The sequence below is a fragment of the Polypterus senegalus genome, chromosome 10 (assembly GCF_016835505.1).
Source record: "Polypterus senegalus isolate Bchr_013 chromosome 10, ASM1683550v1, whole genome shotgun sequence".
Taxonomy (NCBI): Eukaryota; Metazoa; Chordata; class Cladistia; order Polypteriformes; family Polypteridae; genus Polypterus; species Polypterus senegalus.
In genome coordinates, this window is record NC_053163.1 from 117,218,888 (window position 1) to 117,237,874 (window position 18,987).

General features: G+C 35.3%; 1 protein-coding gene across 3 annotated transcripts in view; it reads right to left on the bottom strand.

Moving 5' to 3' along the window:
- Window positions 1-18,987, bottom strand: part of setd1a (SET domain containing 1A, histone lysine methyltransferase) — a 90,059-nt gene that overhangs the window by 27,910 nt on the left and 43,162 nt on the right. For all 3 annotated transcript variants that reach the window (XM_039766409.1, XM_039766410.1, XM_039766411.1), the window contains 5 exons: window positions 16,062-16,247; window positions 15,273-15,360; window positions 11,636-11,802; window positions 8,500-8,569; window positions 6,064-6,408 (listed from right to left, as the gene is read on the bottom strand). In XM_039766409.1, coding sequence (XP_039622343.1) covers window positions 6,064-6,408; window positions 8,500-8,569; window positions 11,636-11,802; window positions 15,273-15,360; window positions 16,062-16,247 — 856 coding nt within the window. The remainder of the gene's footprint in view (window positions 1-6,063; window positions 6,409-8,499; window positions 8,570-11,635; window positions 11,803-15,272; window positions 15,361-16,061; window positions 16,248-18,987) is intronic.

Below are 18,987 nucleotides of genomic sequence, written 5' to 3' on the forward strand. Positions count from 1 at the left end.
TGATGGAAATGAAAATGATCAACCTACAGAGCTCTGAATTCAGACCACGGAGATCGGGTACGCTGCAGGAAACACGTCTAATATGTTAACACACTTAAAACGGCACCAAGGTCAGTAAGTACAGAGCTTCAGGGTGCCTTTCCCTTGAAGCTGATCCTCTTCTTTGGTGGAAAGGCAATGAGGCTACATACCCACACATAGCAAAACTCGCAAAGCGTTACCTCTGTATTCCAGCTACCTCTGTTGCTAGTGAACGGTTTCTCCACTGCTGGAGATATTGTCACTGCAACCAGATCTGTGCTTTCTGCAGAAAATGTGGATAAATTAATCTTTCTAGCCAAAAACTTTAAGCTTGAATAGTTTTATTTGTCATATTCAGGCTGTTGCGGCTACATGTTCAAAGTTTACATTTGTTACTTGTTTATTTAAATTGTTACAATAGTTTTAAAAAGTCAGAGTCTAATTTATTTGAAATATCACCCAAATGGGTCGCTTTAATTTATTTATACAAATTCTATTGTTGTATTTTTTTTTTAAATAAAAGCATTTAAGGTCATTTTTTTCCTGCCTTTTTTGTACCGAAAATTAACCGAACCGAGTACCTCAAGAAAGTGAACTGAACCGAAATTACAGTTTAGTGTACCGTTTACATATATATATATATATATATATATATATATATATATATATATATATATATATATATATATATATATATATATATATATATATATATATATATATATATATATATATATAGCAAAATACCAGCTTGGCAGCAAAGAAGTAAAAAGAAAAGGAAACATTTTAATAATAACGTAACATGATTGACAATGTAATTGTTTTGTCATTGTCATGAGTGTTGCTGGCATATATATATATATATATATATATATATATATATATACATACATGTGTACATATATACACACACACACACATATACTATGGGGTGCCAAACAGGCAAATACATTGATTTTATGAATATATAAAGTCGGCGTCAGAATATAAAAAGTCAAAACTTGAATATATATAGTGTTCCCTGGAATATATAAAGTCAAAACCAGAATATATAAAGTCAGCGCTGGAATATATAAAGTCAAAACCTGAATATATAAAGTCAGCGTCGGAATTTATAAAGTCATTCCTGATTATATAAAGTCAACATTGGAGTATATAAACTCACTCCTGAATATATAAAGTGAAAGTCGAAATCTATTGATTGAAACGACTCTGAACTGAACTAAGTTATCAAAAACGTATTCAGAAAAATAAATTAAAAAGACACTGTTCGGTTAATGTTTTGAAAATGATGCATGTGCCCTGCCCAGGATTGGTTCCTGCCTAGCGCCCAGTGTTGGCTGGGATTGGCTCCAGCAGACCCCCGTGACCCTGTGGTCGGATTCAACGGGTTGGGAAATGGATGGATATTCCAGCGCTGACTTTGTATATTCCGAAGCTGACTTTATATATTGCAGCGCTTACTTTATATATTCCGACGCTGACTTAATACAGTGGTGTGAAAAACTATTTGCCCCCTTCCTGATTTCTTATTCTTTTGCATGTTTGTCACACAAAATGTTTCTGATCATCAAACACATTTAACCATTAGTCAAATATAACACAAGTAAACACAAAATTTAGTTTTAAAATGATGGTTTTTATTATTTAGGGAGAAAAAAAAATCCAAACCTACATGGCCATGTGTGAAAAAGTAATTGCCCCTTGTTAATAAATAACCTAACTGTGGTGTATCACACCTGAGTTCAATTTCTGTAGCCACCCCCAGACCTGATTACTGCCACACCTGTTTCAATCAAGAAATCACTTAAATAGGAGCTGCCTGACACAGAGAAGTAGACCAAAAGCACCTCAAAAGCTAGACATCATGCCAAGATCCAAAGAAATTCAGGAACAAATGAGAACAGAAGTAATTGAGATCTATCAGTCTGGTAAAGGTTATAAAGCCATTTCTAAAGCTTTGGGACTCCAGCGAACCACAGTGAGAGCCATTATCCACAAATGGCAAAACATGGAACAGTGGTGAACCTTTCCAGGAGTGGCCGGCCGAACAAAATTACCCCAAGAGCGCAGAGACGACTCATCCGAGAGGTCACAAAAGACCCCAGGACAACGTCTAAAGAACTGCAGGCCTCACTTGCCTCAATTAAGGTCAGTGTTCACGACTCCACCATAAGAAAGAGACTGGGCAAAAACGGCCTGCATGGCAGATTTCCAAGACGCAAACCACTGTTAAGCAAAAAGAACATTAGGGCTCGTCTCAATTTTGCTAAGAAACATCTCAATGCTTGCCAAGACTTTTGGGAAAATACCTTGTGGACTGATGAGACAAAAGTTGAACTTTTTGGAAGGCAAATGTCCCGTTACATCTGGCGTAAAAGGAACACAGCTTTTCAGAAAAGAACATCATACCAACAGTAAAATATGGTGGTGGTAGTGTGATGGTCTGGGGTTATTTTGCTGCTTCAGGACCTGGAAGGCTTGCTGTGATAGATGGAACCATGAATTCTACTGTCTACCAAAAAATCCTGAAGGAGAATGTCCGCCATCTGTTCGTCAACTCAAGCTGAAGCGATCTTGGGTGCTGCAACAGGACAATGACCCAAAACACACCAGCAAATCCACCTCTGAATGGCTGAAGAAAAACAAAATGAAGACTTTGGAGTGGCCTAGTCAAAGTCCTGACCTGAATCCAATTGAGATGCTATGGCATGACCTTAAAAAAGCGGTTCATGCTAGAAAACCCTCAAATAAAGCTGAATTACAACAATTCTGCAAAGATGAATGGGCCAAAATTCCTCCAGAGCGCTGTAAAAGACTCATTGCAAGTTATCGCAAACGCTTGATTGCAGTTATTGCTGCTAAGGGTGGCCTAACCAGTTATTAGGCTCAGGGGCAATTACTTTTTCACACAGGGCCATGTAGGTTTGGATTTTTTTTTCTCCCTAAATAATAAAAGCCCTCATTTAAAAACTGCATTTTGTGTTTACTTGTGTTATATTTGACTAACGGTTAAATGTGTTTGATGATCAGAAACATTTTGTGTGAGAAAAATGCAAAAGAATAAGAAATCAGGAAGGGGGCAAAAAGTTTTTCACACCACTGTATATTCAAGATTTGACTTTATATATTCCAGCGCTGACTTTATATATTCCGACACTGACTTTATATATTCCAGCGCTGACTTTATATATTCAAGTTTTCACTTTATATATTCAGATAGAAGTTTTGACTTTATATATACCGACGCTGAATTTATATATTCAAGTTTTGACTTTATTTATTCGAGAATGACTTTATATATTAAGTTTTGACTTTATATAGTTAAATTTAGTCATCATTGCATAACTTTTTCCTTACCACAGAAATTTAAAGACTAAATTCAACTTCCATTCCTAACAAAGATACTTCTGGCGACTAAATAGAACCCACTTATATCCAAATTCGAGCTATTGAGCTGTCGCCTGCCTGCCTGAATAAGTCACCTCGCTCTTACTTTTTTACCGTTCATTTAATCATGGCTAGTGGCGGAAAAATTATAAAATGGAAGGAGGATTACACTTAGTATGGCTTTACCAAAACAATTATTGATGGCGAATCGATTATTCATAAAGCTTCAATTGGTGATCTGTTTTTCTGTGTTAACCTCATATTTTTTCATACTTCTCAAACCAAGGGGGTGCGAGGGTAAAATGAATCCGGAAGCGCTGATCAATATAATCGCTGTACCAGGAAATCATGCATTGACAGAAGTTTCCCTTTGTTTGTAATGCAAAGTATGATTAAATGCGTGATTTTTTAACGCGTTATGGAGCACATGCATCGAAGCTTCTCAGCTGTGCTTGTGCTAAGAAAAGGAAACATTTTAAAAATAACTTAACACGATTGTCAATGTAACCTTTTGTAAGTAGTGCCTGGAGGATTCAGTGTGGAGAAACTGTAGAGACAGCGTGTGTATTAACTTGTAGATTTTTCTGTGAGTATTTGGTGGCAGCGTCACAAAGTCGCTTCCGTAACACTGCGTGCGTTAGCTGCGGCACTCAGCTCAGAGCGAAATGAGGTGAATGGGAGGGGAGATGATGACGTGACTTCCCCATCCGCCTTAACTGTCAATCCCCCACAAACACAGTCTCTCGGAATTTGCATAAGCACAGCCCTTCACCAGTAATTTTAACTTAGTTACAAAGTGATTAAAACTCTCATTTATATCCTGCGTCCTCTCATTAAACTTGTATCCCACATTACCCGTGGGCATGACAAACGCCAGCGGCAGCCTGTCTATGAACTTAATTTAAACTTTAGGTTTACACCGTGCTTTGTTTCCAAAGTAGCAGCACTCATGAATATGGTTGTATATGTCACTCACTCGCTGTTTCGCTGCCTTCTCAATTATATAATGCATGTTTTCTTCAGCGCTTTTTGGAGCTGTTCCTGGTTTTCTACATACTGCGTTGACAGTCAGTTCACGCGATTACGTGGGAGGCGTGATGTCACACGAAACTCCGCCCCCCATGGCTTTCGAGCTCAACTCCATTATAGTAAATGGAGAAAAATAGCTTCCAGTTATGACCATTACGCGTAGAATTTCGAAATGAAACCTGCCCAACTTTTGTAAGGAAGCTGTAAGGAATGAGCCTGCCAAATTTCAGCCTTCTACCTACACGGGAACTTGGAGAATTAGTGATGAGTCAGTGAGTCAGTGAGTGAATGAGTCAGTCAGTCAGTGAGTGAGGGCTTTGCCTTTTATTAGTATAGAAATTTATATATATATATATATATATATATATATATATATATATGTGTGTGTGTGTGTGTGTGTATATATATATATATATATATATATATATATATATATATATATATATATGCCAGCAACACTCATGACAACACAATTACATTGTCAATCATGTTACGTTATTATTAAAATGTTTCCTTTTCTTTTTCATTACTTCTTTAACACACTACTTCTCCGCTGCGAAGCACGGGTATTTTGCTAGTGAATGATAAATAGTAGTCAAAAGTAAAAAGTAAAAAAGAAAAACGTAATAAAAGGAAAATAAAAAAAATTACATTGCATTAACACCTTGTCAAAAACAATATTATGAATTACTTTATTCTCTAACTTGCATTCTATAAACGTTGATTTTTTGCATTTTCTACAGGCCCAATATTTTATAGTGTTGACTTTGAGTGTTGAGTTTGAGTGTTGACTTCAAAGTTTTCGATTGCAATCACTCTGCTAAAAACAGGAAGCAGCTAGAAAAAGCAGTTTGCATCACCTATACTTTACTTCTTTGCAAACTGAGAGAGAAAGAAGAAGAAGAAAAAAAAAAAAGTATTTTCTGACGCATCACACCCAACCCACAATCTACTTCTGCCGGGTAAGTGGCTTAAGCCAGTTAGGACAAGCATTAATAATTTTCATAAAAAAATCACTCATGCAGCATACTGGAACTGTGGTTAGCACGGCTGCCTCCTAGTTCTCATGTTGTAGAATCAAATTCTGTGGGTGGTCATTATCTGGGTTGAATCTGCTTATTCTCTCTATCTGTATGTTTTCCTCGGGTACTCAAATAATTTTCCCCCATTACCTCAAAAAACATTCAGGATACATAAAACGGGAACTCTAAATTGGCCTCAGTACGAGTATTAGCATGTGCAAAAGTGTGTTTTTTTAGAGGGAATGGTGTTTTTTCTTGCCTTGTGCCCATTGTTGCCACAAAAAGCAATGGTCCCACAGGAACACAAACTGGATTAAGTGGATCTGAGAACATATGTATGTATGCATGTACATAATTATCCATAAGCTGTGAGCTACATTAACTTAATAACTGGCTATAAGAGACCATAGTAAGCTGATGAATATTTCTTAATATGTTTGTGGGCTGTTAGGCAATGATAATTAACTCTGCTGCAATGTTTTATGTTCATATTGATGTTTTATTTGTATGAGTTTCATCAAAGTCCATGTATTTGACATTTTTATGGCAATCAAGTATTTACATTTGTCGAAACACAAAGTAATCACTTTTTCATCCTTACCTGGTTTACATTTCTGATGGAATACTTCATTTAGTTTTGCATCTTCGTTTACTTTTACTGTTTCCTCTTGAGATGCACTGACAAGCATAGATTTGTCTTTAGTATCCATAGCTGAACTATCCACAGTAGACTCATCCACAGTATATTCTGCCTCATCTTCATCACTGTCATCATCGTCCTCCTCCTCATCAGTATCACCTTGTACTCTTGCCTCTTTTGAAACCTCTTCATCCTCCTCTTCATCAGAAGAAGTAGAAGAGGATGAGCTGCTTTCAGAATCAGATGAAGACTCACTCTCTTCTTCATCAGAATCAGCTTTAGAGGATGCATCACTAACTGCTTCATCTTAAAAGAAAAATAAAATATATGAAAAAATAAATATGAAACATTCTTTTGCTCTAGATTAATTTAGAATATAGACTAGCGGTTGTTAGTCTGTAGGTTGCATGATGGCATTTCAGAAATGGATAACAGCACAAAAATCCACATTATCTATAATTGTGTCAACTTTTAGTAGCATTATCAAAATATCAATGATAAGTTCATAATAAACTGAAAAAATCAAGAGTACCAGTAAATAGCAGTGCACAATGCACAAACTTAATGGGATAACCTATGCCTCATATCAATGAAGGGTGGCTGTTCATACACATGATAAAACAAACATCATAGTAAGAAAAAAAGGTTAAGATCTCCATGATCAAAATATACAGGTATAATGTTATGGAACTTTAGAGCCCTATGATTTCCGCGATGCGGAAACCATGGTTGGAATCACGGAATTAACGCATAAAAACGAATTTTAGATTTAAAAAAAGAAATGTGCAGAATTTAGAGACTGAAGGTATGACTGTTACAAAACTTCCCAATATATTAAAAACAATTGAATAATCTGTAGTTCTGTCATTCAGATACTATTTTCTAGTTTGGTGTTTTTCAAGCGAATGCAATTGTTTGTAGAAATTCAGCTGTGACATATCTATTTGTGCACGTGTTTCTTGTGTGGTTTCTCATTAAAGGCATAAGAATTAGCTAGCTGCACGAGACAGAAATGTTAAAGTGAGCAGTATCAGGCACCCTAACTACGTCAAAAAAAACTAAGAAAAACGAGCTTAACTGCAAAATTGACAGCACAACAATATCCCAGTGACTTTTACGAATCTTGACAGCAACTTTTCCAAGTTTTGACAGCATACCATAGAGTAGAAACGAAAAGATCCTTGCAATTATCATGTCAAATCTAAAACCCACCTCAAGAACATGGAGAAATTAAGATCAAAGAGTGTTCCCTTTCGGGTAACAATAGAGGAAACAACAAAATCATCAGATGCAAGATGCTAGTTTGTGAAGGACTTTGTGGCCATGCAAGTCATACATATCAATCGAAAAAATGACAGGTGTAATACATAATTACAATTACAGGTACTGAAGTCCAGTACTTTTTGGCAGATGTTATTTTTATGGAGAGCTGCAATTTGTCCACCTTTTCACATTTTGCACTTCAGTCCCTTCATAACAAACAGCTAAATATTAATGACATTTTAGCAGTGGTTACAGACAATGTATCATACTATCTGAAAGCATACCAGGAAGTTTTAAAAGTGGTTATGCCTAACAGTGTACATTCAACAGGCTTTTGTCATGTTATTAGTTTGATGGGAGAGATCTGGCAGTACTATAAATGCTTTATTGAGGCTGCATAACTAGTGATGTGGGTAAAGTCTGCTTTCTTTAAGCAGCTTGCCAGGAATCCACGAGGCAGGAAACACCAGGTGGAATAGCTGGTTCCAATCAGTATGGTACCTCACTGAACATATTCACCTCTATATAAAGTATTTTTCTGGCCAAGAACACATCAGCTCAGGCTATAACAAATATCCTAGGCCCTAAAAGTGAAGTTAACCTTCATCTCAGAAGGATGCCTCAAACTACCTCTTACAATTGTGGAGGGCACTTACTGTCCCTACTTCAGTCTCAGCATACTGCATCATGGAGGATCTGGGCTCCTACCTGATGAATGGAACTGCAAAATAAGGTTCAATTGTGCTAGTGTGCCATTTCATTAAAAGGAATGTAAAGTGACATTTTATTATTGTTTGTTTTGTTGTAGCTTTTGCTACCTACAATAAAAAAAAAATGTAAAAAAAATCCGAATTAAGGAAAAATAAAGAGGTGAAAACCGAAAATCAAAAAAACATAACTGTATTGCTAAGTTTTCAGTTTGGTAAAACTCAATTTAATTACTTTAAAAATACACTTTTGATAAAGTCTCATACAATATATCCCAATACAACATATATATTCTTCCTGAAAACTAGTGATTAAATCAGAATTAGCTTTATTACTTATGTTTTTTTTTCCAAGTAAAAACAAATACAAAAGGACATAGGAAAAGTAATGCTTGTCTTTAACAAATACAGTTATTCAATATCATACCTTCAGATTCATCCTCCTTGTCACTGGTCCCAATATCTTCATCTTCATCATCATCATCGTCATCTTCCTCCTATATAACATATACAGATTTAGACAAATTACTAACACGGTAGAAAGTCTCGTTTGATACATTGTTTTTACATCCACTTATGTTCTATATTCAGTACCTTCAAAATGGGTTTGGATTATGGTTTCAAACTGAGTACACTAACTAAGCCCAAAAATCAGTTATTAGCATTGGGTTTTGAATATACGCACAAAATGCCCACAACTCTTTCAAGCTAATGAAAAATGTCTGTGACCACATAATGTCCTCAACTCAATTCAGTTTCCAGCATGTGTTCTCTTTTATTCAACTGTACAATCATGTTACTATGCAAAATCCAATGGCAGTATTTACAAAGCTGAATCGCTACAACAGCAGACAGCTAAGCAGCACACATACTGTACATGAAATATTATGATAAAGTAATAACATCCTGAAATGGCAAATGAAAACCTCAAATAAAGTACATTAGGGCTGGGAATCAATTAAGGAAAATCAACTAAATTCATTGCATAAATGTATGCAATTAATCACAATCACATCTAACATTAAAACACGTAATCATAAAATTAATACATAAACCATTAAGTATATACACAATGAATTACAAAATTTGATCTTTGATTTGATCTTCTTACAGAAACATGAAATGACAAAGAGAACACAAGTTTTACCTTTGCAGCTTTTCTCTAGCATTGCACCAGGACTGCTGTAAACATCCCTACCCACCCCCATCACCTGTCTGAGTATGTATAAATCGATAAAATTAACACCAGTGTTAAATATTGACATGTGGCCTATTGTTGTGAACCACGTAACAAAGGTACAGGTAGAAAAAAATATTTTACTGAATGGTTTTCTTTAGGTATACACTTAACTTTTTTTCATTATTGTTTTGTAATGTTAAAAAATACATAAATAAATAAATAAGAATTTACATGAAAACGCCATGTTTACTGGTTGCCAACCTGAATGCGACAATATTTTTTCATGCGCTAAACAGTGCACATTAATTGCAAAAATTAAAGTGTTCACTTTTCCGGGCCTAAAGTACATACAATACAAATACAAAATGGAGGCTGAACACAAAGGGCACTGCATTCTGGGATTTTTAACTAGGGCTCCAGTTTTTGTGAGGCTAGACAACAAACTACAGAAATAACTAGCTGTCTCTCTACAAAATTTATCATTAAGCAAGTATTCTGTTTCTGTATACTATTTCCTAAAATGTCAGGATGAACACTTACACAAAGCAAATGCAAAAATGCAAAACAAAAAAAAAGCAAAATTAGTCAAACATATGTAGCCAAAAGTACTGATACCTTTCCAATACTAAAAAAAAAAAAAGAGTAACAATTTTCTGTGAGATAAGATGAAAATTACAAAAATAATTGGCAACCACCACTCTTTTTTCCATATTCTATAGAGAAGACACTTTGCTCTTTATTTAGGACTTAACATATTATTTCAAATAATAAACCAAAAGAAAATAGCATGTACAAAATTATTGAAATGATATCTCAAGCAGACTAGTTGTAGTTGTAATAAGTATGAAAGGTGACTTCTATAACCAGTCACTCGGCATATTTGAACAAAGCAAAGAACTCATTCAGCTGTGTTCTGTCATTGTGTGCATTTCAGTGAACATAGTCAAGAGAAGGAAAGGCAGATAATTTTCTGAGGAAGAAAGGAAGGTAGTAAAAGCCAAGCATGGACATGGTAAAGAATATAGGCCCATCTTTAAGAGCTCCATGCTCCTGAGACCACAGCAGTTAATAATATCAAGAAGGTCAATGACACTGTGTCGAACCTGCTTGCTTGTGGCCAGAAGTGGAAAATTAGCCACAAACTGAACAGCATTAACAATTCAAACTGTGAAAAAATAACCAAGGAAATTAACGAGTCAGGCTGACCTCTAAGATCAAGGTACAAAAGTTTCAAGTGGAACCATCTATTTCAGTCTGATTGAAAGTGGGCTCCAAGGCAAAAGACCCAGGAAGAGCACACATATTAAAAAAAAAGCTATACTGGAGTTGGTATGAATGTTGACATTCCTTTGGACAGATAAAACTAAATAAGAGATTTATTTTAACAAGTCTCTATGGCCCAATGTTAACAGAAGACACAGCGATGCTTATGAAGAAACAAGAAAATAGCTCCTTTACTTTGAAACACTGAAGAGGCTCAATAATGTTATAGGGCTGCTGTACTGTACTGCCTCTGCCACTGGGTGCCTTGATTCAGTGAAGAGCATAATGATATCATACGCATATCACATTGTAGAGTGAAACATATTGTCCAAAATCAGAAACTTTGTCTCTGTCGCATATAATGGGTTCTCCAGCAGGACAATGATTAAAGCATACACCTAAGAGCGGCAAAGAATGGCTGAAGAAAAAAAAAAAAACCTCAATGTTGTGAAGTGGCCTGCTACAAGTCCTGATCTGAATCCAACTATACATCTTTGGAAAGAGGAAAAACACAAAGCTGGAAGAAAGTCCATGAAACAATTTGATTAAGAAGACTGGGCCAGATTACCAGTTGAGAGGTGCAGAAGTCTCATTCAGAACTAAAGAAAGCACTTGATTGCAGTTGATGCCTCAAAAGGATGTGTTACAAATTATTAGGTTTGGGGTTCCAATAAGTTTGTCCAAGCCACTGTTGTGGATCCAAAGTAATTGTAGAACTTCTATATTATATAGCACACTAGGCCAGTAAGAGGAACTGCTGTTTATTAGGAGAAATGGAAATTTAAAAATATGCTTCCAATACTGTCGCAGGGGGTGGGGGTAACTCAAAGATATTTCTAAAATTGAATGATACAAGCTACTTTTGAAAGCTTCACCCTAAAGTTTAAAAAGTCAGTGTATAAAATGTTACATTTTGTAAATGTTAAATACATATGTGTATATATATATATATATATATATATATATATATATATATATATATATATATATATATATATATATATATATATATATATATACACACAAATACACACACACATATACATACATACATACATATATACATATACACACATATATACATATATATACACACACACACACATCTACAACAACTCACTTTTTCAGAAGATGAACCATCAGAGGTCTCCTCTCCTTCACTATCCAGATCTAAAGATTTAGAAGATTTCTGATGAGCCTTTCTTCTCCGCTCCTCTTCCTCATGCTGAAGGCCATTCTTCGATTCTAAGCTCATACCATCTTGAATTTCTCTAGCACGATACGAGTCTGTGGGGATTCATAACATTCATTCATCAAGAGTTTATTCAAATCTGTTCTGTATATTTTCTGATATTATAGAGGATAAGTCACACAATAATGGAAATTGTGTACATAAAGGAAAGATTAGGAATAGTCACTAAAAAAGAGAATATCACAGAATAATATAGATCAAAATAACATTTAAGTAGACAACAATAGAACAAGCTTAGAAGATACTTAATTCCTTTCCTTATGGCAGTTTCTTCCTCATTTATATCTGTAAAAAGAAAACCAGTCTTCCAAGACCATGACCTCAGACTGAAAAGTGACATTGTAACCATGCCACACAGTGAATCAATTATTATAATTACACATATGCAAAGGCTTACTATACACATATACAGAGAAAAAAAAACATTACAGTCATCTCATTGACACCAAACTCTAACAGCATTCAACAAATTTGATACAAATCAACTACATGACACCTTAGTTTGTCTTAAGATTTCTACAACTTTTTGAATAAATTAAGTGTTTTCTGGCTTCAGTCTTAAATGCACTTCCCCTTAATTTTCCACTGGTGTCCTCATGTTCATAAAGCTTCATTTATTTAAAGAAATTCAACTGGATCTACTTTATTGAGATATTTTATCTACTCTCCTCAAGACTAAATGGGTAAAATTCACAGTGTCTGTCAGATTAGAACATGTCTTTCAGTCCTGTGATGCACCTGGCTGTTACTCTCCTCTGTGCAGCTTTAAGTCTTGCTATTCTATTTTGTAGCGTGGTGGTCAGAACCGCAAACAATACACCAATGCAGTCCCACTACTGCATTTTACAGAAAGTGTAACCAATTACACAACTCAGTTTATATTCAACAATGTTTGCAATATCTGCGGTGGGTTGGCACCCTGCCTGGGATTGTTTCCTGCCTTGTACCCTGTGTTGGCTGGGATTGGCTCCAGCAGACCCCCGTGACCCTGTGTTCGGATTCAGCGGGTTGGAAAATGGATGGTTGGATGTTTGCAATATAACTTAACATTTTATTTGCCTCTGTCCATGTGTAGCACTTTCACTTTCCTATAATTAAACTGCATTTTCCAAGTATTTGGCCAGTTCTGAAGACTGTACAAGTCTTTTTGAATTACTGTGGCTGACTCTTCAATATTTGTTATCCCTCCAATTTTAGAATCATTTGTGAATTTCACAAGTTTAGTAACTACAAGAGAATCTACACGATTAAAATAGAAAAAGCAGTGTTCCAATCTGAGACATCTGACAGACTCCAGCAATGACCTCACCCTACAGTCTACAGAACAGCATTCTCTGTTTCCTGTCTCTTGTGCTGGTTAATCATCTTGAGATCCAGTTTTGTAGATTACCTCTGATGCTAACAGCATTTAGTTTTAAAATCCATCTTTGGTGAGGGACTCTGGCAAGGGTGTTTTTGAAAGTCCAAGTAAATTATGCTGTATGCTTTACTTACGTCAAATATTCCAGTAGTCTGCTCAAAAATCTAATAGATTAGTTTGGCAAGACCTTCCTCGCATAAATCCTGGCTTACTTTTAATTAATGTTATTTTCATACAGGTACTTTTCTAGATTATTTCTTACTATGGTTTTCATGTTACAGAAGTAAGAATTATTGGTGTGTAATTACCGGGATCTATTTTGTCTCCTTTCTTGTACATTGGAGTTATATTCATGGCTTTCTGGTTATCTGGCACTTCTCTCTGAAGTGCTTGCTCAAATAAACCTATTAAATGTTTATGAATGATGTCTTTCATTTCTTTTACTACATTTGGTAAAATCCCATCAAGTCCAGGGGTTTAATTAGACTTCAACGTATCAAGGACTTGAATCACATAAAACTATTATAATTTAAAATTTATAAACTCAGATCTTGTTTTTACAACTACATGAGGCATTCCATCTATTTCGTCTTAATAAAGACTTGAAATTCATGAGTCAAAGTTATTTCATTTGCTATTTTCTTATTATTTCAATGATTTCTCTTTGTGCATCTCTGAGGTTTCTTAAATTCTTATTTACTAGAGTACTACCCAAAAAGTTCTTCTTATGCTTCACTAGCATTTTTTTTCAGTTTCTCTTTTGACCTTTTGAATACGTTTTTGATCTCTTGCTGTAGTGACAGTGTTTCTCTAATTTAGAATTATTTGGCCTTTTTTTAAACTTTCTTGTACAATGCTCTTTTCAGTTTTACTTTTTTAACGATGCACATATTTATCAATTTTGGGAATTTTTTGTCGTTTTTATTGGTTATGGTTATATACTGTAGTTATTTTGAGCTGGATTCAAATTTTTTTTCAGATGCTGAGGTATTACTATCCCATTTTGTGTTTTCTACATAATGCCTCAGTTTTTGTTTTTGTGTGCATTTGTGTGTTTTCAAAAACCATTTACCACTAGTTAACACTCTATTCTGCATTTGTAAGTGTCAAACTCATAAATCATCACTAAATCCAAGGTGACATGGCAGTCACTCACTGGTATAACAGCTGTATGAAAAATAGTTATCAAAACAATTCCTCTCCGTATGTTTTTTTATACATTTATTTAAATTTTTTGCATTGCCTTTGCTTTGTGCAGCACCTGCAAAATTGTGTAATAAAAGGTACTTGGACTGAAGATAACTATATAAACACTTGCTGTAACTATTCAATATGCTCTGAAAACTCTGACATGTAAAAACCCTGGCAGAAACAGGCTTCCTAAGGAGCAGTTTACTCATGTGTAGCATGCAAATAAATATTCACTACTTACATGTGATTAATAAAGTATATAAGTAACAACTATTTTAAACTTCTTCCTCATAATGGAAAAAAATGACTCCACTCCGAACAACACAACACCAATGTTTTGCGATGGCAAGCATTGTGCAACACACTGCAGTGGTCCACATGGGGATTCCCTATAAATGAGCAAGCCTGAAAGACACTTCCATACCACGTAACTGTACTGCACTGTAGTAGAGGATCCAGAGCAACAAGATTAAAACAAATACAGAATAAATAAAATGAAAGGAACAACAAAGGAGTGCAAAACAAGTACCATTTTTATTATGGCACCACATTTGTTAAAAAAACCATTGATAGAAACTCAATAATGTCTCTCATTAAAATTCTCAATATGCTTGCTGGATTCTGAAACTTGCAAAATTGTACAGACTAAGTCTGTAGCATCATATTGACTAGCAATGCCAATGTAGACAGTAAACAAAAAGCTAAGCTTCAAAGCTGCAGGTTTCAGGAGCCTTGTAAACCACAAATCAGCAGATTCAAATCCACTTGCCATCATCAGAAACCCAAAAGCACAAGAACATTATAAACTATGTCACCTAACTACAAATAAGCTTTACTTGGTTACTTTTAACATTCATATTTCATCAAAGTCATTAATCCAGGAAAAAATTATTTTTATAGTTAATAATAGTGTATAACTTAATGAACTACTCAAAAAAAATTACAGATACTTGCCATCATCATCCTCATCCGCAGGGGTAGACAGTCTTACTCTCTTTAGATCTCCTCCTTCTGACAACTCCAATGGTTCTTTCCTCTTTACCTAAGCATGAAAACACAAAATACAGTTGAGATGAAAAATGTTTCATGTTTCTTTATTCTTTTGTTTTTATTTGAAAGATTTTGAAATCCTAGTCAAAATCAGTACATTCAGCTTATGCAGAAATGATCAATAAGATTTAAAACAGATTTTCCAAGCGCTCATATCTCACATTAAAATGGTGCTGTATTCCCCTTTTTTCATAATGTAAAAGCACATCAATTAGAATATGAATAATTGCAAAACTGTCATAATATAAAAATGTGCGCATCAAACAATTTTTTTTTCTCAAAATTAGTGCTGACATTTCAGCAGTCTGGCAGGATTCCATTTGTCTAATTCTCTCTTACAGTTAATTCAAAGACCTATAAAAAAATTTTTCACCTTGTTTTTAGTATAATATGTAGTTTGCAAAGAAAATCTAGTGCCATTGTTTGGTGAAGGTAAAAATAAAGAAATGTTTAGGAGTGAAAATAGCACTGGAATGCAACAGAAGACCTTTATCTGGAGACTATGTCAATTAAGAATGTCCTTTTGTACACCTGGTACAACTAAGCTTCAATAAATATATATAAAAGTTGTTTAAAAATCTTAAAAAAAAAAAAAAAAAAGTGTTTCTAATAGTAGTGATGGTAAAATTAGCATTATTGAGAAGTAGCCAATGCAACACTAAATACCATTTGTATGTTAGAATGCACGTGTACCTTGAAGGAAGGAAGTCTAAGGGCTCCTCTAAGGCTGCCAGCACCAAGCCCAAAGCTCTCCAGTCCAGACATGCCTCCACTCTTGGCCCAGTCTACCAGAGAAAGAAGACCTGGTTCTCGTGGTTTCAACTTTTCTTCTTTCTTTTCCTCTTCTTTCACTGGAACTTTTGTTGTGGTTTGGAATGGCTAAATATAATATAGACGCCACAGTGAAAACATGTAAGGGGGTTTAGAGTTAGTGTGCTCAGTAAATAACAAGGAATATTATTGTGTATACCTATGATAATATAAATTCACATATACAATAAAGGTACCAAGATCAACAATAATTACACCAAACAAAGCTGCATTGGGCAAGACTCTTGTCTGATAACAAGAGTTACTGTGTCATACCTTACATATCCATTCATATTATGAATGCTTATGAGGTTTCCAAAGAGACAATATTTCCAAAATTAATCACAATATGTACACAAAATGCAGCAAACAGAATATAAACAGCACAAATCATCAGAATATTTTGAAATAGAGACTATTATTTATATGTCCAAAATATTTATTAACAGATGATCACTGCATTTTGATTATATTTTTAATTCATCTGTATGCAGACAAGGGTGACATGGTGGCGCAGAGGGTAGCTCTGCTGCCTCGCAGTTAGGAGACCTGGGTTTGCGTCCCAGGTCCTCCCTGCGTGGAGTTTGCATGTTCTCCCTGTGTCTGCGTGGGTTTCCTTCGGGTACTCCGGGTTTCCTCCCACAGTCCAAAGACATGCAGGTTAGGTGCACTGGCAATTGTAAATTGTCCTTAGTGTGTGCTTGGTGTGTGTGTGTGTGTGCGCGCGCACATGCCGTGCGGTGGGCTGGCACCCTGCCCAAGGATTGTTTCGTGCCTTGCACCCTGTGTTGGCTGGAAATGGCTCCAGCAGACCCCCATGACCCTGTAGTTAGGATATAGTGGGTTGGATAATTGATGGATGGATGTATGTAGACAAAGGTAAAAATGTTAACTACATACCAAGACCAGGTGCCATCTTTAGTCATAGATTGTGCCATTCTTACAAAAACTCAGACATTAGTGTCAGCAGGTTTTGCGTCCAAGAAGTCAAGTTACCCAAACTATTCTATAACATTTCAGTAATTATTTACCGCTCTGAAAACCAGAGACCCAAATTTTTGATGAATCTAAAGATTGTGTTCCTTCCCCATAGACAACTGTGTCACAAAATAAAAATCCGTAAATGTTAAAAATGCAAGTCACAAATGAATGTTAAGTTAGCTCAAATGTAACAGATAAAAAATCCCTACTGCGGTACTGTGCCCAGCATAAATGAGTACACTCCAAAATATTTAAGAAATTCACCTGTCTCCCTTTGGAATTAACACTTTTTATAGTATCCTGTACCGTTAAGACAGTCCAGCAAATCAAGTTTGTTGGTTGCAAATGTAGTTTGTCAGTACAAAAACCAAAACTGGAAATGTTTATAATAAAACTACTTACACCATGGTGCAAAAATGAGTACACCCCAATGAAGGTCGTAAGATTAACGTCTGATAAAATGGTAATTAACAGGAATTCAACAACTGAGGAGTCTAATCAATCATCACATAGGGGACCACCAGACAAATGACAATTAAGTCTGGTATTCAACAAATTGTATGGTGATGCAAGGGTGAGGAGTACATTGAAAAATGCATGGTACCTAAATTAAAGCATGGTGGTGACAGTGTACTTTTGTTGGGTTGCAGAAGTGCTGCAGGTGTCAGGTGAATTGCACTTCATTGGTGGCATCATGAATTCAAAGCTGTACTGTAAAATACTGAAGGAGGAGATGCTACCATTTCTCCATTCTCTATGTCAACTGGCACTGTTCTGCAATTATGAGTAAGAACAGGGTAATAGTGATTCAGTGGCCAAGCATGTTACCCAACCTCAACCCAACAGAACACCTGTGAGGAGTTCTAAAAACACAGGTTAGGCATCATTCTCCATCCAGCATCGAGACTCTGAAAGAGCTCATTCTCCAAAAACGGAGAAAGATAGATGTGACGGTATGTGTTTAAAGAACTGGTGCTGTTGTTAAGGCCGTACAAAATATTAGATTGGGTGGAATTTGTTGTAGGGTGTATTCATTCAACACCTCATTTGAATATCATTTATTATTTTCTTATCCTAGTTATGCTGGTGACCAAGCTGTTAAGATGTTAATAAAACAAATGTTTAATAAAACTCTGCTAATTGTTCTGGTGTTCACTGAGAAATTAATACAAATCTTATAAAGTGGGTGTACTTATTTATGCTGACTGAACTGATAGGAGAACACAAACATCCATAAAATCATTGGATTGAAAAAACCACACTATTCAATATACTACCCAAAATTTTTCTATATTAGTTTTCAGTAAACGATAAGGAAATGGTTCAATTTGTTTCACTTTTGAGTCTAGGACACTATACAATATACACAGATGCAATATAAAAAAGGACTGTAACAAAAGCATGAAGTAAGGCATCAAATATTGAAAGAACAATCTGGTTCAATGCCTAAAATGAAACATTCTTAATGTACAGATTCTCCAGACATAATGTAAAACAAAAGAGAGATAGAAAAATTAGTGCACACATGTAGTCACATTGTTTGTAATAACATATAGGACATAAGGACCATATTACCCTGACATGACCATAATCATTAGAGCACTTCCTGAAGCTAATTTCAGACAAAGACATGTCTTTTTACTTTTAAATTCTAAAAAGCACCCAGTATTTAAAACAGAAAAGGAAAATGTAAAGAACAATCTTGCATTAACTAACAAATAGAATAGTCAACTGTACTAGCAGGTGTCACTGTTTTCATAGGGAGACAAAAAAAGAAAACAACAAGAAACACAATCCTGACACACTGATGCTTAGAATCACAGAAAAC